The sequence below is a fragment of the Triturus cristatus genome, chromosome 8 (assembly GCF_964204655.1).
Source record: "Triturus cristatus chromosome 8, aTriCri1.1, whole genome shotgun sequence".
Lineage (NCBI taxonomy): Eukaryota > Metazoa > Chordata > Amphibia > Caudata > Salamandridae > Triturus > Triturus cristatus.
Window position 1 is genome coordinate 1,135,283,394 of NC_140591.1, and position 25,618 is coordinate 1,135,309,011.

Genomic DNA, 25,618 nt, shown 5'->3' on the forward strand with positions numbered 1-25,618 from the left:
AAGCCGATGGACAACGGAATAGGGCACCTTGTCCCACCTCACCGCGCTTACCTGAGCCTGCTGCCGCTGATGTTTAGGCAGAGTGTGTGTATGTGTGAGTGTGTGTGTATGTGTGATTTCATGTGTATGTATAAGCATATGTATGTGTGAGTGAAAATGAAGGTCAAGCGGCATGTGAAGTCAGGTCCAGGAGAACTCTCTCGAGGAGAAGATTAGGTGCAGAGAAATCAGAACAGTTTTGAGAAATTTGTATCACTGTGTATATTTCCAGAGGACGAGTTGGAATATCAGTTGAGTTTGTTCACACTGATCTTCTGCATTTTGACAATTATGAAATTGGCAATATTTTAAGTGACTTAGGGTGAGTGTGGGCAATGTGGCTTTTAAAGTGAGTTGATGCAGTGTTTCACGGATAATACGCTTGATAGGGCAAATGTATGAGGATCTGATTTTACCTTCACTTTGGTTTGCCATGTTGGTGTAAATAAGGCTTGATGTTATTTTATTTATGCTTTGCTACCGTCAAGTTCATTGGAGTAGCATTGTGAATACATTTGAATTATTTTTAGTATTTTTAGTTTGCTTGTAGCTAAATTATTAATGGCATCGAGGGTACCATGCCTTTAGAAAATTCAATTCACAAAATATTTTTTAAAAATCAGCTATTTGTTTACACCCGCTTCATTATATGCAACCACGAACCTTTTTGTGGAGCTTTCCATCAAAAAAACCTTGAATTAAAATTGGTAGGGCATTGCAAAATGATATACATTTTGTTGATACATTTGATGTTTCTCTCTAGAATCCTCCCACTGCCTCCAGAATAAAGAAACAGCAACATGTTAGCGGTGTTGATGACCCTGCTTGTAACAGCTTTCATTGGTAAGTAATTGTCCAGTCTTATATCCATTGCTCTTTTCTTGCCTTGGATGCTGATCTCTAGCTAATCCCGTACAAAACTGCAGTTTGTCCGGACATTCTGTAAAATCTCATTCCAAAGTAGTTCTTTCTGGTGATATTGCTTTTGCTTAGTGGATATATTATGCATCTTTTATTGTTAAATTTTATTAAGGCCCTTATTTTGAATTTTAAGGACAGGGTACTCCACACAAACACGGAGGAGTGCCATGTCTCCTAAACGCTTGGGTCTCATTCATGAAAACCTTTGCATCGCTGCGATAAAACAGCGATGCAATCATTTTCACTGCACCCCAAGTGGGACGGGTATGCCCAGATGTGGGTCCTGTGCTCTCCATGCCACTGGAGTCAAGCTCTCCTGGCTGATGAGGGCTGGCAGCCTGAATCCGGTCCTAGGATGCTTGTTTCCAGTCCTGGGAGGACCTAGCCTGGCAGTTCGGGCAGGACTGTTCCCATTGGGTGCAGGGTCAAGACTGATTTGCATATGGCTGGGTCCAAACTGGAATGGCATGGTGAGCAAAAAAAACGATGGATTTAGGCCCAGATCTCTGTACTGGGGTGAATGAATGACATTGTTCTGCATTCTGTCCATCAACTGTTGTTTTTGCATATTTAATGTGCGGCACTCCATGCTGCAAGGAATGACAGATACGTCAGGAATCCTGATGTATCTGTCGGCGCAAAAGTCACACATTGCATGGGTTAGGCCTGTGCCCTTACGCCTGACATGAAGCAGGCGTAAAGTTTTGACGCAGTGGTGTCCTAGAAGTGTCGCTGTGAAATCTCATTGATTTCACCGATACATTTCTACATTTAGGTGGGAACGCCCGCCCTGCATACATTATACCTGATTCAGGTATAATGTGGCTTAGTGCTTTACAAGGTCACGCATCTGCCTAGATGAGTCATCTTGTAAATATGGCGCAACATGGCTCATTGTTTACGCCACTGCTGCGTCATGAAAAGTGACTCAACTGCGGCGCTATAATGTCGCAAGGCCTTTATAAATAAGGTCCTTGGTCCGCCTGCTCTGTTTAGAGGTAGTAATATTAGGTATAGATCCGTTTATCGGGACATATGCCCATAAAACTTGCTAAAAATACAATAAAAATAAGAGAATGCAAATCATCATCATAATAATACAGAAAAATTCAAATTTACAAATTGCCATTGGCTGAGACTCTGTATTTAAGATAAAATTAAGAAGCATGCGTTTCCTACTTCACCATCAAACAAGTGCAATTCCCTCGTTTCTTTACTGTGCATGCTTTTAAAATTGGTTTTAAAAACTTCGTACAAACAGTAATATAAAAAGGACAATTAATAAGAGCATTTCATACAGAACAATTAATGTTTAAAAAACATTGGCACACACCATTTTGTCCTGCTTGTTTTTATACCATTCTGGTCTTGAGACCATTGGATTACCAAGCCATATTTGGAGTATTTGTAGGCTCAATTTGGGATAGGGTAAATATGTTATTTATGGAAAAAAAGATCTGCTTGACCTAAGGTATTGAGTGTGAACATAAGAGAAGTTTTTTTTTTTAAACGTTTTATAGAGTTTACAAACAGGTACAAAAACATAACACAGAAGCTTTTTTAGGTGGTGTGGAGTACAGTGCCATTGGTTAGAGTAATCTGAGTGTTGTCGGTATTGGTGCATGTGCAAGGTGAGTGGACTGCATTCATGGTCTTGGGGGAAAGCGCTCCAACCAGGGGCAACAGAGCGTCGTGATTTCTGCCACCTTTTCATCTATTGATGTTGTCCAGGGACAGGTGTGGCAAGCTGAGGCATAGCCCCTCTCCTATTCTCCCACTGCCATGTCTCAGAGCACACAGTGTTCCTTACTGACCATGGGAATCATGGGTTAGCCTTGAGAGAATGGTTAACATATATCACAGATCCGTCTCAGTCTTCATGCATGAACCCTCACCCCGTAAACCGAGCACAGCTCGCAGGATGCAGTGGGCTCCTCTGTTCTTAGCCCGGCTCTCCAGCTCTGCCTAGGCCCGCATGATGGGCACAACCCTTGTACACACCGGTGTTGACAACAGCATGCAGAGCTAGCCCACACCGGCAGGGGGCACCAGTGCGCCCTGGTGCACCGAGCAGGCCAGTGGGATGGCACAGTTGTTTGTCTCTGGTGAGGTCTGGAGGGGTGTGGAGGAGGCGGAGCAGAAGGAGAGCTGCGCCCTGAAGCCACTGCTGCCAAAGCAGATGAGAAAGATATGGAGCAGTGCCACTCTGCCCACTGCGAGCAGCAATGTTCTTGTCAAATAAACTGCCTAGCATTCAATGCATGAAGGATGCATGAAATTTCTATCCGAATTTAAAAAATAATATTTTTTAAGCAGTCATCTTTTGGTCAAGTGAATTATTTGAATAGGGGGAATATGTACAAAAGCCTTTTTGCAACCGGAAACGGCCTCAAAAATGCTTTTCCATATGTAAAGAGCCCAAATTGTGATTCGGTAACGCATTACCGAAGCACAATTTATGTTTAGCGATTCGGTATTTGGAAGGAGCGTATTTAGGGCGTCCCTTCCAAATATCGATTTGCAGTGCTATGAATGAATATTTTACGACTGAATTACAGTTGCAAAACATCAATTTTTTACTGACTCCTGAAAGGTGGTGGTAACCATTCGCAAATGGGAAGGGATCCCCACAAGATCCATTCCCCTTTGTGAATGTTGAAACAAATATTTTGTAAGACCAAGGAGTGGTCTAAGAGACCACTGCCTACTCTTAAGTAATGAAACTTGAAGTGTCATCTTATTTTTTGAAACACATCCCGTTTTCCTTTAAGGAAAATGATCTACTTTAAAATAAAAAGGTTTGCGCTACTAAAAAGCAATCACAGACATGGTGGTTTGCTGATCTCAGCAGGCCACCATCATGATGATGGCTGCAGCTTCCTAATTGCAATCTACTCATTAACAACAAATAGCTCATTTGTATATATAAACACACACGCATGCACACGCACTCACACACACACACACACTCACACTCTTCATGAATGCCCGTTGTAGGTGGCCCCACAAATTTTATCTGTTGGCCATTGTGTAACCCGCTTAAAATTGCTTCTCGAGATGCCGCTACCTAGAAGATGGCTTCTTGAAGTGACAGAGAAAAATATATACGACACCCATCCTACTTTGAGTTCTGTATGGACTTTCAACCACTCCACTGCTCCCTCCCCCACACACTTCCTGTTTGTCCTATGCTCCTACCCCACCGAAAATGCCTTGGAATGGTCCATGTTCATAGCAGGTGCACTTTATAAAACAGTTCTAAAATCCCAAGCTATGCCTGTTCTTTAATCTTTTAACAGTTGCTCAGCGCCGGCCCTCTTTCCACGCCTCTCTTGTTCACCTGCAAACTCTCCCACAGTAGAAGTGCTTTAGTTGGCTTTCTTGGTTTACTTGCATCTCAGAAACATTATAAGCCTGTAGTGAAAGTCTTTTCAGCATGGAACATATCCTCCACCTTCCTTCACACGTGTGCTGTAAAGCTCTGTTATCGTGGTGTGTAGCACATTATCAGTGTATCAATAATTAATAAAGTATACTCCACTCGAGGACAACCTAAAGCTAATTAACCAATCACATCATCCACATTCTACTATTACATACCACATTGTAGTAAAACTGCTGGACTTGATTCAATGAGTTATTTTAGAACAGTGGAGTCACAGTGGTACATCAGTTGCACATCTCTATCTTTGGAACAGTAAAAGTCAAGTGAGTCAACAATGATGCACTAAAAACTATAACACACCCATTGCCACAAAGCGTATATCTGGACCAGAGAAAAGAAATTTCCCAGTCCAGACATGAACAAACCAAAAAACAGCAGAGCACTCTTATTGTGTATATCAAATTGATTGTATAAAACGAGTTCAATTAGTGTAACTGTTTACACGGTTTCGACATATAGACATGAAGAACATTTTTCCATTTCACCAACGTAGTTAGACACTCAAAAAGTCATCAAACCCTCCAAATAGTTAAGTGAATAGTATTTATATTTGTTAATGGTATCACAAGAAAGAACAAACAATATCACAACTGTGGTTACATTTTTTCAGCAATAACTACAGATATGTTGATAGTGGTGCTTCATAGATGGTTTCAGCCGACATGTGTTTCGTCCCTTCATTGGGACTTTTTCAAAGCTGATAAAATGATACATAGAAAAAAAGTACACAGTCATTATTAACGCTTGTTTATTTAAGGTGATTTAAAAAAACTAAAGTTTAAAAGCCATTCAAGCGCAACACTTGATGTGTCGCGATCATCGTCACACAACCTCCTAACACCTTGTGAGCATAATAATTAAAAAAACAGAAATGGGAAAAACAAGATACCCATATGTAAGACATACAGACCACCACTTAGTCCGAATATTTGACTGTAAGCAAGCAGTAAGGTTATAAAGAATAAAATGAATAGTGATACCTTGAGACAGAGATATAAATCCTTCAACAGTTTAAATATTATCTATCAGCAAGTTTTGCCTACAGAAGCCAAAGGTCAATCAACCAAGTAGATGCACTAATACTAAAGAATAAGTGGTACTAGCTTTAACTTTCCTTGGTGATAAGAAAGAAGGATATATTTGATTACCTATATCCAAAACGACCCAAATATTTGGAATTTGCAAAATGGTTAACACAGGTCTAGAAATCTTCTTATACACTGACAAAGTCACAGAAAGTTCCAAGAAAGACAGTAACATAATTAAAAAAAGAATCAGGCCACCTCATAATTAAGTCACATCAGTCAAAGGGCAAGTAGGTGAAGCAGTATTAGGCCCCTAACTTAGATATTCCATTGAATTGTGCCTGGCCCACCGGTTGGCACGTAAGCTGCTCCTTCTCCAATAAGGTATAGATGAATGTGTCATGTCTTTTGAAATCTAAAAAGTTACACTAATTGACCTAAATAATACAATCAATATCATATACACCATAAGAGTGGTCCCCTACTTTTTTGATGTGTTTGATTGAATGAGTATTGTTCTCGATATTATCTTTAATAGAAACATGTATTGGAGATAAAGATGAGGATTCTAATCCTCGCTATTCAAAGAGGAAAGTGCTGATGATAAAATACAAAGCAATTTTTGCACCTAAGTTGAATTTAGGCGTGGAAATGACTCATTTCACTAGAACAAATTCACAAATTGAGAATTAAGACTCAGAAACATATTTACTCACATCTAATATGACACTACTTTGGTGTAAAATTTGTGAAATAATCTGCTACGAGGGGTGGAGAGGTGGCATTCAATGGTGGGGATGAACATGTAAACTTGTGTGTTTGTGGGAATTCACAAGCTTTTTTAAGGTAGGTTCCCACGATAGGTCCTGCAGGATATTTGCTGCTGTCAAGCCCAGAAGTAAATCAAATTTCTGGGTGAGAATGAGGAGTTACTACCACCAAAAGTGGTAGGGTGCCATAAAAAATGGTTTTATCTAGAGAAAAGCACCTCTTAAGAATACCGTAACAAATTAGGAAGAGCAAATGCACTATTCCTAGCCATTTCCACATCATCTTATAGAAATGTATATTCGTTCTACCATTAGCATGGCTTCATGACGCTTTATTGTCCTGGGCACCATTTTCATAAGGTTTGAGAAATTAGATAAATTAATTGCGTTAGCTTGTTTGATTGTCGTTGGTTGTAACAAGTCCAAATGTACTATTCCTAGGCATTTACACATCCCTATCTCTATACATTCTGTTTATAACTGAACCTACATCAAGTCCTCCGAGCTTTTGAGCTTTATACATAATAGACTGGGTTGCCGTCATAGCACCAAACATTATGAGATACTGAACACTTCAGTTGATCACAGTCTAATGCACATCTAATGCACACCTGGTATCTCCTTTTGGGCACTCTGGAGCACTTCAACCCTCCTCCTAGCTCTGGCATACAACCCACCACTCCTTAACTGACCTAACAAACAAAATCAACTGCATGACGCTCTCAATGGTCTATGGACAGTTATTTATATGTCGCACGTTCGCCGAGGCATCATTGTGATAAATTTTTTTTTTAAATGTCTACTACACATAAGCTTCAAATTTAGGAAAGCAGATCATTATAACAAGCTTTTCAAATGTTGAGATGGGCAACTACTTTATCCATCTAACTGAACAGATATTGTCCATAGACCAAGAGGGGAGCATAGAGTTTAAAAAGGTTGTCAATGATTGAACTGAAAATGGTTGAAATTTATTGAACACTAGCGTTTATTCCGTAACACGTATTCTGTTTGAGGAAAACAGGTTTAATTATGTATTCATTTAGCATTTCTGGATGGATCTTATGAATCTTGTTGAGACTGCCACATGAATCACGAATTCTCTCAGCCACTTGCATCCCAATCCTTTCTTTCTCCTCGCTCTCTTCTTTCCATTTTAGAAACCTTATGTCTCACTCTGTTTAATTCCTCTTGTCTGTCTTTCCTTGCTAACCGAATGCACACCACATCCTCCACTGAGCTCCATAGCCCTGCCAAGGCACTGCTTCACTTGTTGAAGCCGTAGACAGACCTTCTGATTTTAACACAGCTCCATTTCTCCCGTTCTCTTGCTTCTCCTCTCTAACTTTTACTTTTTCACATGAACTAATCATCTCATTTTTTTCACTTCACCATCTGAGGTTCCTCCGCCTCAGAACACATGATCAATGGACAAGAACCTCTTGAACATTGCTCTTAACATCTACAACCTGAATGCTGAATTAAAGCCGGACTTACTGTTCATCAATGAAACCACATCAGTACATAATGCTTCTTTGGTAATTTTTAGGGACACCTTACAGACCACAAGCTTTCAAGAATTCATCAGGACTAAATATAAATCACTTCTTGTTTGCTCGCCTATCACCTGTTTTCTCATGTTTGTTCCTTCTGATACACAGGCCTCAACCCAGCATTCCTAGGCGCTTTCCTAGGTGCCATCTCTTACATGGTCATAAATCACAACATACTTAGACCAGAACATCTGGATTGATGAACCAAACTTCACACAACTAGAAACACTCATGATGAACCTAGGAATTGTCAGATTATTCCAGCTTGCCTCTACATCTGTACACTCTGCTGTACACGCATAGACCGCAATATTTTTGATGCTTGAATTCATCACAGTACACAGGAAACCTCTGTTATTTGGAGCAATCACCATCACCTTTTCTTCATTGTCAACCTCCACAGGACAACAACAACTACTGCAACAGTGACCAGCAAGAGTATCTACGATGACTGGAACAAACTCAACCTCACAATACTTAACTCTCTTCTCTCTGGCATTTTACAATCCAGCCCAGTAACAGAATTGGAGTAGCTTTACCACTAATTTTTCAAAACCTTTGACAGACACATATTTCTCAAGACATCAATGTGACCTGGTCAACAAGAAAAACTCCACTCCACCACACTCAGACAGCTGTCATCCAATCTCCATTGGACTATTCTTAGCAAACATAATTGAGAGAGCTTTGCTTTTATTAACGTATCTGGCTTCTCTGAGTCAGGCACCCTACTTTCAGACCAACAAATGTGGGTCTTGAAGCTGAGGTGAGCATCTTTGTAAAAGTCAAAGCACTCTGCGCTGTTTTTGAGCCAAGGACTATAACTGTCCAGATTCATCTTTGAAAGCCATTCTTGCATATCTTGTTGTATGCATACAATGTTGAAAGTTTCAAGTACAGCTGGGTGTGATTTACATACTGGTCAATACTAATGGCCATGACAGCTAGAAGGACTCGAATGTGGTCCACATACAAACTGAAGATCGCTGCTGACAGGATGGAGATTTAGGGGATACCAGAGGATGACAGATGGCTTTGAGACTGACTTTCAGAGCTCATCTGGAGTAGCTGTGATGTGTTCCTCAGGTAAGATATGAACCACTACAGGGTGATTCTATCAACAGCCATTCTGACTGCGTAGGTATTAAAAAGGGATGAATGATCAACAATGTTGAAATCTGCATAGATGGAAAAGGAGAAAAAGACATGGCTCGGATTTGTCAGAGGTCTGAGGAGCATCATCAGCCACATGGATGGTGACTAGCACTGCTCAACTACAGTCGGGATCAGGACCGATTGCTTGCAGAGAGGTGTCACTATTCATATTTTTGTGAATCTAGTTTGCATTGACTTTCTTAATGATCTTCCCTAGGATTGATAGGTGAGTGATACTTTGGTAGCATTACGATGCCAGTTTCTTAATAAATATATCAGCATAATAGATCAGCTCCGCCCTTTCAGTTACACAGAGTTCTTTAGCATAAGAATGACCTCAGACAAATAGGCATAGAGAATTTGTAAATTTTTATTAGATACCCTATTTGCCCAACTTAATTTTCTAATGACATATTGTATTACATCACAGTTCATTCTATTAAGCTAGTTGAGCAAATCATGTTGTCAGGAGGAGGAGATCTGAAGATCATGTTTGTTCCACTAGAGGTGCCAACACTCCATAATATTCACAATCATTGCTCTAATCTATCGTGTCTCTGTGCTCTGTGTGAACAGTGGGATTCTCTCTTGCTTCTTTGTCTTTCCTTGAAGCTTTCAAATACAATTCTTTGATCTCCAGTCTCCTGACTAACTGAAATCCGGCCAATCGCACTGCGTGCTTTCACACCATCTCAATGCTAAAATATACTCTGATTTATGTTATCTGCAGGACAAGGTAGTATGTAGCCTAATGAAACTCCTAACCTGATGGCAACAAGTGATTAGCCTTATTTTGACTCATCTGCTAAATTCTTCAATTTAGAAGGCACAGACCATGGCCTTTCTACAGAGGATACTGGCTTCTAAAACACTCATAGCACTACTCGGCAAGCTTATCCAACGACTTACATAACCTATCTATGCATCACCATGTCTTGTTGACAAATATACCTCATTTGTTTCAATAACATTATATGCGTTATGTGATTATCTACCACATAGATAAGTCTAAAGTAGTAACCTCCTCTACTTTTCATATCCGCTCCTCTTGTAACTCTTGTTCTGTATAACTGGACAACCGTATGTTGATCCTTCATGGGCCTCTTATAGGGTCAGTGATGACTGCAAATGCTTAAAACCTTCTCAATTTGTAGTGATATGAACTTGAAATGTTCATGTTCAGAGCTCAACTAGCCTCTTGGATCTAGCAGCTGTATATACAAATAAAATAAATACATCAATCTCTTCTGTTGAGGCAATGGTGTCAGGCTCTTTCTTTCACATTCTCATTTTTCTTGCCAGCCAGTCACTGAATAGATTTGAAAGTTTGGGGCATTTAGCTCCCGGCATTGTATGAAGTCAGCTCAGAGTACGATATCGCATAAATGGATCCAAAATCAAATAAAATATTAATAGCCTATATAACCTCAGCTGCACGAGCAGAGAACAGATTATACAGTCATTCACTGCTACCATTTTTCAAAGTAGAACCTATTCAAATGCAAATGCCATAGAAAATGTTTGGAAATAAAATCAATGGAAAATTCCGACATGGGTATCTTCAACAAGTATATGTAGAAAAGGGGAAGGGCCACCTGGACACAGATCCTCCGTACAACAAATTACTTTAGTTATTTATGCTACGAAGGGTCTTACATCGACCAACAAAGGGGTCAATATATATCAGTTGGTGATCCTCTTTATACTTTGGACATGCGGTTGAAGCAAAGTCAAAAAAGTAACAGACCCCTTATGGACATTCAGATGGATTAGACTCAGCTCACAGGAGGCCATTGACAGTAGCCCATTTTACAATACACAAGGGCCTATACACACAAGACAATAAACAACTCATTGTTTATAGATGCCTGAAGAAAATGTGCAGACTGGTCAATGTATGTGTTCCATTGCAATTTAATTAAGAGCTCACTTTGTAATGCTGTTGGATTTGTGGATATGGGTCTATTTATCATGTGGACATATGTTTGAATGCATATAAATGGTGTTTGTGTAGTGCAACCTTAGCCAAAAGGCAGTGAGGTACTGTACAGTTTCAAAGGCAAAGATAAAATCAATTTGAGGGGTAGCTGGGTAGGTGTGGTCATATTTCATATAACTAATGACCATGGATCCTGTGGTGTGTATGATGCCCTTAAGAGGGGCCAGTGTGGAATTTGGAAGACTACGGAGTAGGACAGGCCATGGAATAGGGCATTGCCAACATTCAGATGCAAGCGTAAGAGGGCTTGAATGGCAGTTCTGAAGTCGCTTTCTGGCAGGAATAGGTTTACTTTCTTTTACTAGAGAGAGCTGATAACAGGCCATCTTAATTTTATTGGTGATAGTTTCCTTGAAGTGCAAATCAGTGCCCAGAGTGACAGTGAGTGACTTGACATTGGGTGAAAGTTGGGGTTGGAATATATTGAGGTTCATGACATTGAGTTAGGTTTAGATTAGTTCTTGTTGTTTTTCTAGGCGAATAGCAGCAATTCTGTTTCGGTGTAGTTAAGCTTCAGATATGTGCTATACATCGAGGCATTAAGGAGTTGTAAGCAGTATTTGAGTCATTGGATGTCTGGCAAAGAGGAGTCTTTAAAATATAATTGTGTGTTGTTGGTGTACTGGTAAATTTTGATGCTGTTATCAGTGAGTAGAGTTCCAAGGGGCTCCATGCAGTGTTTTAAAGTGATGGGAGACGAGATGGAACCTTGGGTGACTCTGCAGGTCATAGGGGTATTCAGGAAACTGGAGGTGCCCATATGAATGATGTAATAATCTCAAGTTATTGAGTAACCAGTACAACTGATTAGAGAAGCTTATGTGATGAGGCTCAGCCTTGACCACTATGGGTAGTAGTCATTTTCAATTGTATTTTTTCTTTTTAATATATGAGCGATTTATTATATGGAGGATATGTTGGAGGTCAGGCCCTCCCACTTGCAAAAAATGTCTTTGGTGATAGTTCCCAGGTAGGACTTTCCTATTTTATTGTTCTCAATGTGTCCTAGGTCCCAAGTATAGGGCAAAACTGTGTCATGCACTGTAGAAAGCAGAAAAGATGGTGACTGATGCTGGACCTAACCAGAATAAGAGCAGTGCTTAATTTGTAAAACAAAAAATAAGTGCCAGGGCCCTTGTCAGGAGGCTACTGCAGCTTGCACCACCCAATACCCAAGACAGTGCAGCCAGTACCAGTAACAACACAACTATTAACCATCACACCACTACAGGTGTGAGTATTCAAGGCACCCAAAGCAATAATATTGGCTTGGGAGGCATGTATTAGTGCAAGCCTAGAGTCCGTTTGCAAAAAGAACAGTTGATGGACAGAATGCAGAACAATGTCATACATTCACCCCAGTACAGAGATCCAGGCCTAAATCCATAGTTTTTTTGCTCACCGTGCCATTCCAGTTTGGACCCAGCCATATGCAAATCAGTCTTGACCCTGCGCCCAATGGGAACAGTCCAGCCCGAACTGCCAGGCCAGGTCCTCCCTGGACTGGAAACAAGCATCCTAGGACCGGTTTTGGTCTTTCATCCCTCATCAGCCAGGATAGCTTGACTCCAGTGTCATGGAGAGCATGAGACCCACATCTGGGCATACCCCTCCCACTAGGGGTGACAAATGCAAAAAGAACAATTGATGGACAGAATGCAGAACAATGTCATACATTCACCGCAGTACAGAGGTCTGGGCCTAAATCCATTGTTTTTTTGCTCACCATGCCATTCCAGTTTAGACCCAGCCATATGCAAATAGGTCTTGACCCTGCACCCAATGGGAACAGTCCAGCCCGAACTGCCAGGCCAGGTCCTCCCTGGACTGGAAACAAGCATCCTAGGACCGGTTTCGGGCTGTCAGCCCTCATCAGCCAGGATAGCTTGACTCCAGTGGCATGGAGAGCACAGGACCCACATCTGGGCATACCCGTCCCACTCGGGGTGACAAATGCAAAGAAAACAATTGCTGGACAGAATGCAGAACAATATCATACATTCACCCCAGTACAGAGATCTGGGCCTAAATCCATTTTTTTTTTGCTCACTGTGCAATTCCAGTTTGGACCCAGCCATATGCAAATCAGACTTGACCCTGCGCCCAATGGAAACAGTCCAGCCCGAACAGCCAGGCCAGGTCCTCCCTGGACTGGAAACAAGCATCCTAGGACCGGATTCAGGCTTTCAGCCCTCATCAGGCAGGATAGCTTGACTCCAGTGGCATGGAGAGCACAGGACCCACGTCTGGGCATACCCGTCCCACTCGGGGTGACATATGCAAAAAAACAATTGATGGACAGAATGCAGAGCAATGTCATACATTCACCCCAGTACAGAGATCTGGGCCTAAATCCATCGTTTTGTTGCTCACCGTGCCATTCCAGTTTAGACCCAGCTATATGCAAATCAGTCTTGACTCTGTGCCCAATGGGAACAGTCCAGCCCGAACTGCCAGGCCAGGTCCTCCCTGGACTGGAAAGCGATGTTCTGTTAAAGAACTGCTGTAGTTCAGTACGTTATTGAAGCCCCGTCCACTCCCCCACCTATATTTTTCATTTGCTTGTGTCTTTGTCCTTCGTAAATGCTGCCTTCCGATTCGTTTATAGGCTTGTTAGTACTCCTTATTATGGCCATGTCGTCATTTGTTTCCTCCCTTGGCTACTCGCCCCCTTACTTCGTGTGTTACACTGTATGTGTTATTTATTCTGTGAGCACTATTTTCTTTAATGAGGTTCTCCTACTGCCTTCTCTACTCCTCCCTCCCTCCCATTGTCTGTGCCTTCTCACCCCCTCCCCCTGCCCGCACTCCCATTGTCCGTGCCTTCTCGCCCCCTTCTCCCCCCTCCCCCACCCGGACTGCCATTGTCCGTGCCTTCTCCCCCTCACTCCTGTTGTCCCTGCCGCAGATAAACAGCCACAATATATTATGCTCAGGGCTTTAAGAGGGCTGGGTCTCACCGTTGCTGAGCACCAGCAATTTTTAGGTCTCGGGACCATCCGGTCGGCAGACCGGAAGTCCAGAGATTTAATGACTTGGAGAAGAGGGGCTTGCACCCGCCCCTCTTGTCCCCTGTTCTCCATTGGCTGGCCTCTTGAATGCTGGCCAGCCACTGGAGAAAAGGTCAGTCACTCCGTTGAAGCCCCGTCTTTTTCGGATCGGGGGCGTGTTTTTTCGTTGCTTTTCGCAGGGCGTGTTTTTCTCTCCTCCAGCCAATGGCAAGAGGAGAGAAAAAGAAACACGCCCCCGAAACCGACGCTGCGTTTCTCCGAGGCATTTCTGCTTCGCCTCGGAGAAAGGCAGTGGTGTGCTTGTCAGGTCCATTCACTCTACCAAACCCTCACTTTCGGCTCTTTCCCAAGGAACTTTCCAGTTTCAAATTCAGACTAATACCCCCACCGGAAACCCTTCCAATACACAGCTCGGACCCCTGCAGCTTCCTCTGAATCCCTGTAATAGGATTTTGTCGCTCTTGTGCCGCAGCCAACCCTGGTAATGTTACCGCCAGCAGACTCGAGAATCCTTGTGAGGCCGCGCACACATTTTCACTTGTCTGCTGGACCGTCTTTGTTTTCTTGAGCTCGTTTCTGATGGGTGCTTAACAAGAGTGTAACAGCGTGAGAATCGGAATGAAACTATGCAAAATATGCCGCTATCGGCGGACAGACAGACAGGCAGCTGCCAGGGGCGATTACAGCCGGCGAGGCCTGTTTGCACATATGTGTATGTTGTGGGTCCAGTACTTCGGCGTGTCTTGGGGACAAAACTGAAAGCTGGTATACCGACACACACATGCGCCCGCCCCCCCCACAGAAAGGGCGGGGGGTGTTTCCCCCGCAGACGCCTCTCCCTCGCTCCATTGTACCATGGCCGCTCCCTGAGCAGTAGGGGATGCGAGTTGCATCCATTAACCATTCACATGCAGGCAGCTTATTTGCTAGGGCGGGCGTTGTATCTGAAGGAGGAACGTGTGCTTAATATTGCAGTTGGAGGCGTGCTGTTGGGTGTAGAGTGCGAATGATTATCCCTCCGCAAGGCTGAGTCGCCGTCACTGGGTGCAGGCGCCTCAATGGTGAGCCGACCAGGAGCGTAAAATAGCGCCAAGTGAGTCGAAGCGGGTGGGAAGGTAGACAGCAGGCTGTATGACAACAACGATGCTCACCGTCAAGTTGGTTGGCACGGGGCCGAGTAGGGCGAGGGCAATGTTGTAGGTAGGCCGCAGACCACGCCGCTACTGTAGGAGGGCGCGAGAACCAGCAGCGGCGCCTACTCTAATGCCTTGAAGATATTCCCCGATCCCGTCTAATAGCAATCCTCAGGTAGCAGTCTGTCGTGGGGCAGCAGGGTTCATGGTAACGGCGAGCCAGTATCACAGAAGCCAGGCGCCACGCTCCGGACCAGGCGCTGCAGAGATGGTGGTGCTGGGGTGCCCAATGGGAAGTGCCTCGCTAAGCTGAGTGTTGCCGTGACAGAGTGATGCCTAGAGGGTGCTGAACTGACCAGCGGTAGGCCCCCGGGACCGGTCTATAGCTGCGCAATGGGAATTATAGCAGGCGGGGTCACCGTGTTCAGGAGATGATCCAGATACGGGCTCACCAATACAAATGACGGGGCGGCGGTAACCAAAGTCCGTGCTATCCACCGCCCCGTGCAGGATACGTTTGGGGTCCGTATGTCTCGCAAGGGCTCAGATTTCAGAGAGCCGTCACGGTGTAGCGGACGACGCAGGAGCAGGGCTGTGGGCAGGCGTCCTGCTGCTCGGAACCGCCTAGACACCACGTGGAATCCCCAGCCCTCTCCTGTCCACTGCACGCCATTGTGTAGAATGATGAACTGTTTGCATTCCACAGGTACAAACGTCACGATCAGTTTTGTTTTTAGCCAACCATGAAAGTCGAGAGAGCATGAGGGGCCTGCAGAGAGATGGAGGATGAGGGAGACAGGGCGGCGGAGAACTGTGTGCAGTGCACGGGCGGGTAACTGCACCGGGGTGTCCGCAGGTGTTGACCTGTAGCCAGTAAACTACTCCTTAACTACCCTGTGTGCAGTGCACGGGCAGGTACCTGTACTGGGGTGTCTGTAGGTGTTGACCTGCCGCCAGTGAATGATCCCTGCCGCCAGTGAATGATCCCTCCGCCAGTGAATAATCCCCCCCCTGACACCCCACTTGTGTGCAGTGCACGGGCAGGTACCTGCACCGGGCTGTCCCCAGATGTTGACCTGTAGGCACTGAATGACCCTACCTGTCACCCCAGTTTGCCCTGTGTGCGGTGCACGGGCAGGTATCTGCCCCGGGATGTCCGTAGGCCTTGAGCAGAAGCCATTAAATGAGCCCATCCCAGTCGTCTCTCTCTGCCCTGTTAAACACTTGTCTTCTATGGGCCTGGTTCTGGAGTCCCAACGTCGTTAAGGTTAGTGAGCTTCGGTTGTTTCAATCAGAGTTTGAGAGCCTTTTAGTACTAGTGTCCTGGGGCGGCTTCTTACTGCGGGATCCCAAACTGAGCCCTTTAGCACTTGGCCCTCAGGTTAGTGAAGCCAAGCAGTTGCAAGCTTAGTCTGGGAGGTGGTGTGAGGTTGGAGAACAAGGTCACCATAAACAACCAATACCGGTTAATAATTCAATATCTAGCCAATGCGCATTCTTTTTAAAATAGTAACTTTATTTTACATGATTCGGGCACAATGAAATACTGTACATAGTGTTCCAGAAGCAAATGATTCTACCCGGTGGTACTAATGCCCCTCAGTAACTATCTATCTCACTACCTCACTATCTCACAACTTCTCTCTCTCAAAACATCACTACCTCACTCTCTAGCTCACAACTTCACTCTCTCTCACTCACTACCTCAATCACTCTCTATCTCACTAACTCACTTTCACTCTCTCTTTCATTACCTCTCTCTCTATCTCACTACATCACAACATCACTCTATGCTTATATATCACTACCTCACAACATCCCTCTCACTACCTCACTCTTTCACTACCTCACTCTCTATCTCACTACCTCACTCTCTATCTACCTCACTCTCTCTCACTACCTCACTCTCTATCTCACTACCTCACTCTCTCTCTGCTAATGCAATAAGTATCACATATGCAAAAAAAGCTAATGCCAATAGAAATTACAAAATGCCATTTATTTAGGGATACAAAAATAATAAAAAAATAATGAGCAATACCAATAGCTCTACCTATAATATTGCCGAGACCATTGCATTGTAAATGCTTGTTTAAAGGAGGCCTCAAAACAGGTCTCTTTAGGGCTGACCGCAGGAACATCGATGTGCGCGTGCTTACACTGCTCACTTCACACTAGTGGAGAAGTGACGGCATGATGTCATGTCAGGTAAACCTTGTAGGAGAATCAAAATCCATTAAAGAGAGTCATTTTCTCTCTGGATTTCCCTTCTCTTTTTAAAACTCAGAAGCACCAACATGATGGTGGTGTCACCAGCGCTTTAAGTGGAAGCTTTTTCAATATTATATACGAGCCATAGCTGCTGCTTATTTATCTTATGCCACTAGCAACCATTGACAATAGTCCTGACTTGTTGCATGTACAATGTTACTTGTTGTAGCACATATCTGGATGCAATGACAGAAACAGCAAAATACAAGTCGGTACACTATGCTAAGCACAGATTTTTAGCTGATGTGTTTTTAAGACACGCCCTTAATTGCATTGGCCACGCCCCTTTGAGAGACCCCCCAGTTTTTCATCCCACTTAAAGCCCTGATTATGTTACATTCCTATCATTTTGCGCATTAAAAATGTTAGCATGTTTTTGAAAGATTAAGCAGGGATGGTGCTGTTTCTTGTCTGTTTATGCAGCACTGGTCGACGAGCGCACTGCTGCTTGTGTGCCTCCCACTGCTGCCCTCCTTCCTCTGCCAACGAAAAGCTTGAGGGGGCTCTGCATAGTCGCTGTGCCATTCGCACCCTCCGTATTTACAACCAAGTGAGAATTTGGCCCTGGTGCGCGTTTTCCGCCCAGTCTCTGTCTTTTGGGTTTGCACTGTCTAGGATCTGAGCTGGCCGAAGCCTCGAGAAAAAGAAAGGAGTGGGAGGGGATGCTGGAGCAAGGAAATACAGGGAGGAGTTGTGGGGCTGCTGCCTCTGGTGTACCCGCACCCCACACTGTCTGTGACTCCCGAATATGAGCAGGAGCACTCGCCCCCAGCGGTATTTACTTACTCCCACCCTCAGCGGCTTCCCAGTAGAGATGCTATAGTGGAAACGCGGCCTGCAGTGCTGAGCTAATGACAGGAGTCTAGCTGCCGCTCGAGGCATGGAGAACAGGGCTGCCGTGCCGTCTACATACATTTACGTTGTGATAGCCCCTCATGCAATATTATTTTTGCCAACTGTCCCCAGGGTATTTGGGTACTTTATTTAACTGTTTTTCATGGTTTTAATGATGCTGTCAGTTGGCTATTTAGTAATGGACTTCTATCGTAGCGTAGAGAGGATGTTTCTTAACAGCCTGAGCTGCCGACTTTGGAGCTGGAGACCTGGTTTGAGTCCTGGTGTTGAACTGTGATTCCGGGCAAATCACTTCATCTCCCCGTGCATACCAAAAATGAATGTGTCCCTGTGTAATGCTACTGGTGTTCACGTAAAAAAGCACACAAAGTGAGTTTTATCACCTTCAGTTATTCACTAAGTGACAGCAGGAGGGTAGTGTAGTTCTCGTTTAGTTGTATTTGCTTCCCTCCTCAACTCCCTTGGTACTTGAAATTTAGTCAGCTTTTTTTGTTGTTGTTTTTTTTTTACTGTTTTGTAACAAATCCTTTGTTTTGCTCTGACAATTAATTTATTGGCCTCAATCACCTTAATAAATTGCAGATGCACTCTTTGTAAACACTGCTCTGTGCTTTTATATTGCTTAATTGTTAGTGCCCCCCACCCAACCTAGCATTATCCAGAGAAGCCCTGTTCTTTGAAAGTGCTTGCTCACCTGGTCATTCGTAAGAGCAGGATTCTCAGAAAGGCCCCTATTGGCATGCTTGGATTTACCTCCTGGCTTGGGACAGAGCTACAATTTATGGCTTGCTCACAACTTTACCTGGTTACACAGAACCTATTGCAGCTTTCCAGGTTAAATTCAGTTTTTTTCCAGTTTCATTTTAGGTACCAAAACACACACACACATGCATTTTCACACGAGGAATAAAAAGTGCAAAATATATATATTTTTTTCTGTAGAGATTGTCTTTTCCTTGGAGTAATCCCATCACTTAAGTTCCTAACATGTTCAGGAGTTCACCTTCCCCTTTGTGCTCTGGAAAACAAAGATTAGCACTTTGTCTCCAATTGTTTCTAGTTTTGGAGAGGTTCGAAGAAGACTTTGTGAATGTCCATAAATGGGTATGTTTCTTGTTGTTCACCAACTTGCATGGCATTCCTGCGGTGATTGCTCACTGCACTCCCATCAGGCAAACAAAACTTTTTAAAGGCAAAAGTAGTTTTGCACTCCTAAAACTATCTTTTTGTGCCTGTATGTCAAGCTTGAATCCACAAATTACTCTGAATTGTGCTCGACTGCTTTTGCTATTTTGGTGTGAAGGTCTTTGCCCACCCTAAATTTGTCTGAAAGCACGGGGTGGGCATAGGGCATTGGAGAAGTCAAGGCACCAGAAGAGAGGGTGTTGAAACATTTCATACTGGAGTTATTTGATGTGTTTCTGCTCTTAGGTTAAGAAAAAGAGGACCTCTGTGCCAGAGGCAGAACATCAACTCACTAGGACGATTGGAAGGCCTCAGGGCTCTGTCAGACAGTTGGCTTTCAGAAAAGCTTCACCAACCTTTTAGACCTTACTAACCCAGTGATACAGGCATTTCGTTAAATCTTGATATTCTGTTTTAAATTACATATTTATTATTTGGATTCAGTGCTTAGTTTGAAATTGCAAATTCGCTGTAAAAAGTCATAAGAAATGCTTGACAGCTGGGCGTCTATGCATATGCCAGGGTTCAGCATCGAAATTCACTTTAGTGGACTGGCAATTAATTCAAGTGCTTGCCTTTCTGGTTGCAGGAAAGTACTACTACTGCAGAAGCATTGCTAATGGAGTGACACATTATGTCAACAACTGCACTGTGAAGTCATCAAAGGGCATTGCCTTGGAGTAATACAGACCTTGGCCAAGCCCTATCTCACAATAAGCATGGACAACCCCTGCTTTGCCCTCCATTGGCTGATTTAAGTCAGAACAGGACAAGCAAACACATTCTTGCCTGTCCTCCACCTGTTGAATCATTCAGCGATGTGGCTGATAAACAAATTTAGGAACCCAGTCAAAAGAAATACCTCTTTCATTGACCCGGTGTAGGATTGGAACATTCTGTTATGTTTTTTATAAAAAATTGGGGCTTGTTGATTGTTGTCTTTTATAAATGTGGTGATAAAAATACTAGAATGCAAAGGAAAAAAACATTGGAAAACTATTTCCTCACATCAGAGCTGGAACAGCTCTAAAACAACCTTTGCGACTATGACATATAATTGCACTCAGCATACTTTCACTCAACTCAACACACTTCCATGCCACACAATTCAACCCTACTTGTTTCCATTTCACACCACATAATTCGACAACAAACCACATAATTCAACTCAACACAATTGCACAACCCACCACATACATCCAATCCACACCACAGAATTCCACAATATTCAACAGCACACCACATACCACTCCACAACACAGACTACCATTCCACATAATTCCACTGACACACAATCCCACTCCACATAATTCCACTATACTCAATACCACAAAATTACTATCCACATATTTTCACTGCACACCATTCCACATAATTCCACTACACAAATCTACCCCATACCATTCCACAACTAACAATTCCAATCCAACCCACATATTTCCACTCCACACCACACCACATACATCCACTCTACTCCAAACCAAAACATGTGGGTAAAATATATTGTCATTTACAACGCCAATAGTTCTAACTCTCACATACGCAAGACCTATTGCATTGCAAATGCTTGTTAATGTATATTGAACTAATAAATAACTGTTGTTGTACTCATCTCCAAAGTACACAACAGCAAAACCATGTTGCAAGCTGATATAAGTGCCAGTGCTCACAATTAAGTGTTGTTGCTGAGCACTGGAAAACACAGGCTCAAATTAAGCACTGAATGAGAGTAAACAACATTTGAAGATGCATAAAAATGGAGAGGATTTTGTAGTTGCTATCAGCAGCATAAGATCTGATTAGATACACAGCCTCTACTGTTGGCTATCAGATATACATTTAAATCCATTGTCTATTGCATGGATTCAAACTGCAGAATCAATAGAGTGCCACAAAATATAAATAACAGGACCTGCAGGATTCAACAAAGTAAGATCTTTAAGGTCAGGAGATCTTCCAAAACAGGATATTTGTGACCCTTTTTAAAGAGTACTTCAGATCCATACACATATTGGCATGAGTATATTGGACACGGAAATATTTGTAATATTCACATTTGATATGCTTCAGTGTATACCTCAACAAAGGGATGTGTAGCTTGGCCACAAAAAATGCTCAATAATCCATTAGATGATCCTTTCACAGATATCTATGTAGTGATGGCTGGTATCTACGGCGCTCAAATAAAATAAAAATTAAAAACTTGCAACAAGACCTCCTCGCTCTTAGACGTCCTCATTGTGACTGCAGCCTGGCTACAAGGAAACTTCCTTTGACTAATCCTGGCACAGTTCACCAGCAAAAGAGCAGTGTCCTGATTGAAGGGAGTCACGCTCTACAGCTCTCTGGAGGCCCTCACTTGCTCTAACCCAGCTGTCTTAAGACAACTGGGTTAGAGATGTTTAAAGGTTGCATGTGTGGCTGGCCATCGCAAGACGGCCGGCCAAAGAGACATGCACACTTTAAACAGAGCATAGACAGCCCACCTTTCTCCCCTTGTCACTCAGTAAACCCCTACATGTCCTAATACTTTGTGCGGGTCGGGTGGATGAAAAATAAAATGGTAATAAATTACGATTTTAGTTTTCATCTCAGTGGCATTTTAGGGGGGCGACGCTCCTCCGCTCCAACGGAGGAACCACCCCTGTATTTATCTTTTGTATAGACTGCATCAAACACTGAACTCTTGCGTCAAGCTTGTCCATTGGCTGTATTAATAAATTTATCATTTTACATGAAAGTTCAAAAGTGCTATCTATGTGAATCAGACCAAGAGATTGAACAATCCAGGTGCATTTCAGTGAAATATTACCATTTTAGTTTGCCCAGTTCTCAAAGAATCTCGATTTGTAATTTTCAGATCCGTTAAGTGCCTGTGGATGCTATGGAAACATTGGAGCAATTGACACCACTGGTGCTTCCTGTCAAACTGCTTCAGGTGATCTGTTAGGCTATTGCGGTAAGCATACCTTCTGAAATTCTTTTTTCCTAATGTTTATGCAAAGCCACAAATCAGTGATATATTACATTTATATGATACATGATTCTCAAAGCTACCTAATGAAGATGTCAATACTGTGCTGCTATGTGATAAGAAAGCGGTTAGCACAGAATTCACAAATACTGGCCCCTTCAGTGTGGCAGTGGACCTGCCACGAAATCATGCTACCATGGCATGTTTGCCTGGTAGGACGGGGATCCTAAGTTATGGCCTGACTGCTAGGAGTGTTTGCCACCAGGTGAGGTACAAATCCCATCTCTGCCTTCCGTCGATATGATGCTGTCATGATGTCTTCCTTTTACCCAACACAGCAACTTTGGTTGCTGGAGTGCATTGCGTGACTTTTAAATACATTTACACCATAGTGTTTCAGAATGATTTAAGCATGTCCGTACATCATTTTGTGCATTCCGAAAGAGTATCTTACATACAGAGTGTGCCTTGGAGGGCATATTTAGTAGAAAATGGTGCAGTGTTGCAAGCTATCTTGGTGCGCCGAGCTGCGTCATTAGGAAATTGCAGGGATGCATCGTATTTACAGAAATATGACAGATCCCTGTGCTTTCCTCTGCTCTGACGCACAATTGGCTGCCTAGCGCCAACGCAGGCACCCTTGCACCATTGTGCAAGGGTGCCTGCTTGCAAGGATGATTGTTTTTGTGTAGGAAGTGCCACTAAACAACCGTCACCCCGCATCCGTAACCCTGCATGTTGTTACAACGGGAAACAGCGTTTACAATGCTGGTAATACCATGGGGGTAGGTTACAACACAGATGTTACATTGTCCGCATTGTTACCACGCATGGCATTACATCGCAAGTCGTTTCAACGACTTGTGCTAGATGGTGCACAACACCTGGAAATGTGTTAGATTTTAAATCCAACACATTCCCTGCTGTTGCACTAACTGGAGTAGGAATAGTAATTTATACTATTCCTAAGTCCAGCGCACCATCTAGCACACGTCATAGAAATGACTTGCGATGTAAAGTAAATGCGTGGTAACAACGCGGACGATGTAACGTCCGCGTTTTAACCTACTGTGGGGTAATGGATGGCGTAGTAACGTCACACATTCTGTTACTGACACAAGTGAGAGATGTGCAGTTCCTACAGAGTGAAGAGTCTGGGGGAAAGAAGTTTTCCGCAGTCAGACTTACACCAAGTGAAAGTAAAAGCACAAGGGAGGGGGGTCCCTTTAGGGTGGAACTGAAACCCTCACACACCCAGCAAGCTTGGTGTCATGCTTCATCATCTGGGTTGTGCTCCTCGTCGGGTCGGCGGTGCAATACCCGATGGGCACCCATACAGGGGCTCTTTGTCGGAGATCTTTTGTTCCCTGCCGTATGGTGCGTGCGTGTGAGGGCCCTTGTGTGTAGATGTGTATAGTTAAAAAAGGTTGGTTGATCCGAGATATAACTTTATTGGTTCAGTCAACCACCTTGTTAAAAAGGGGGTGAGTGGCGTAAAAGCTAAACTTGCTCACAATGAAAGGAGTGGCTAGCTACGCTCTACTCTTCTGGTCAACATGTTTCGCGCCCAGTGGGTCAGGAGGATCCGGTGGCGCTTCGTCAGGACCGATGATCTAATGGTGATGTGTGCTAAAAAACTATCTACAGTGGGGTGTGTAAAGGGTGAACAAAGTTAGAAAATCAACCCTTAGTCGGTTCCCCTACCTTTTGTATTTTTAATATCTCAAGGGGGTCACCTAAGAAAAAGAGAGAAAATATGGAATGAAAAAAGGGACATAGTAACCCCCCAAGAAAGAGAATTCTGTCACAACAGATTAACACTCGTTCATATTTGGCCAGTATTTCAATTAAGTACATTCAAGACAGGTATCTGGAACCCTATCCAGATATGCTTAAGTGAAATCTTGAAGATAATACAAAAAGAGAAATTAAAACTTGGAAGCATAGCACAAATCTGGGAAAAACAGCTACATATACTAAGTTGTAATGAAAAGCTGTGGTTAAGTGCGGACTCACCGAATTATATTATAAAAACCTCATCCTCAGGTGCATGGCGCGTCATCAGGGGGAGAAACACACTCGTTTCCTATGAGACAGTGATGCAAAAACAGGGTAATGCAAAAGAAGGGGAGAGAGGTGGCGGCAAATACAAGAAAGGTGGTGAAAAATCAAGAGTTGTCAAACTCGCTATCCTGTTCTCCTCTTATAAATGTAACTGAGCGGTATTAGCCCAGAAGTGAAAGTGTCGGGGATACAACTAATCAATTCATATGCGTGTGTTCTTTGGCATAGAATCCTATCAGAGAGCCCATCTACTCAGCTACCCAATACGGCGGTGGAAGTATAGGTATTAGAAACTTATTGCCGGTTTCTATTATTAAAGGAAGTAAAGTGATATCCTCGTGAAGGTATAATCGCTGCCCCATTATCTAAACAGAACACCAAACATAAGGCAAGCTACCGATGTAGCAAGAGAAGTACTCACACGTCAAAGGTCCCCTGGAGGTTTATTAACCTGCCCGCGTCGCCGAATCCGGAAGGTAAACTCAGGCACGGCGGCGCTGAAATTTATGTTGTGGGTAATTGGCTGGGGGCTGGTCACGTGTAGCGAGGTCGCGTCCGTAGCGACTGCAACTCGCTAAGGCGCGTCTGTCGTAATTCTTGAGCGCCATGATGGAGTGGTTCTGTATGTGTTGTATATTCATGAAGGGTTGGCAATGTTTCTAACTCAAGTAAACAGAGGTTAAGATATGATGATCCGGCCCACAGGAAAGAATTGGCTTCTAGTCTTGTCGAGTCTGTGAGCCTTCTATGTGGAAATCTTGTCAATGACTCATGTAGAGCCTGGTTAATATGGCAATGCAATCCGTACCTCATGGTGGAGCGGGTACAGGCAATTTAAAAAAAAAGGAATTTGGAAAACCTAGCTCGGTTAAACCAAAAAGTGGTGTGGAGTTATGATCTGTATAGAGCCTCATTCGGTTGGTAACTCAGTCCGGGTGCCATGATGGAATGGTGCGAGTGTAGGCAAATGTTTAGGGAAACTGGAGACCTTAGCTCAATAAGGCCATGGAGTAGTGCAAAGTGTGTCAAATGCACAAGAATGGGAACAACGGAGATATCCAAATGTATGTATACCCAGGTACAATCATGGCCAAAGAACACACGCATATGAATTGATTAGTTGTATCCCCGACACTTTCACTTCTGGGCTAATACCGCTCAGTTACATTTATAAGAGGAGAACAGGATAGCGAGTTTGACAACTCTTGATTTTTCACC

At 43.4% G+C, this 25,618-nt stretch overlaps 1 protein-coding gene across 2 annotated transcripts in view; it reads left to right on the forward strand.

Annotated features, from left to right (window-relative positions):
- The window catches only part of LOC146805507 (lysozyme g-like), a 131,208-nt gene that overhangs the window by 22,657 nt on the left and 82,933 nt on the right, over positions 1-25,618 (forward strand). For both annotated transcript variants that reach the window (XM_085622779.1, XM_085622780.1), the window contains exons 2-3: positions 803-882; positions 22,223-22,321. In XM_085622779.1, the coding sequence (XP_085478905.1) occupies positions 840-882; positions 22,223-22,321 (142 nt within the window). In that variant the 5' untranslated portion in view covers positions 803-839. The remainder of the gene's footprint in view (positions 1-802; positions 883-22,222; positions 22,322-25,618) is intronic.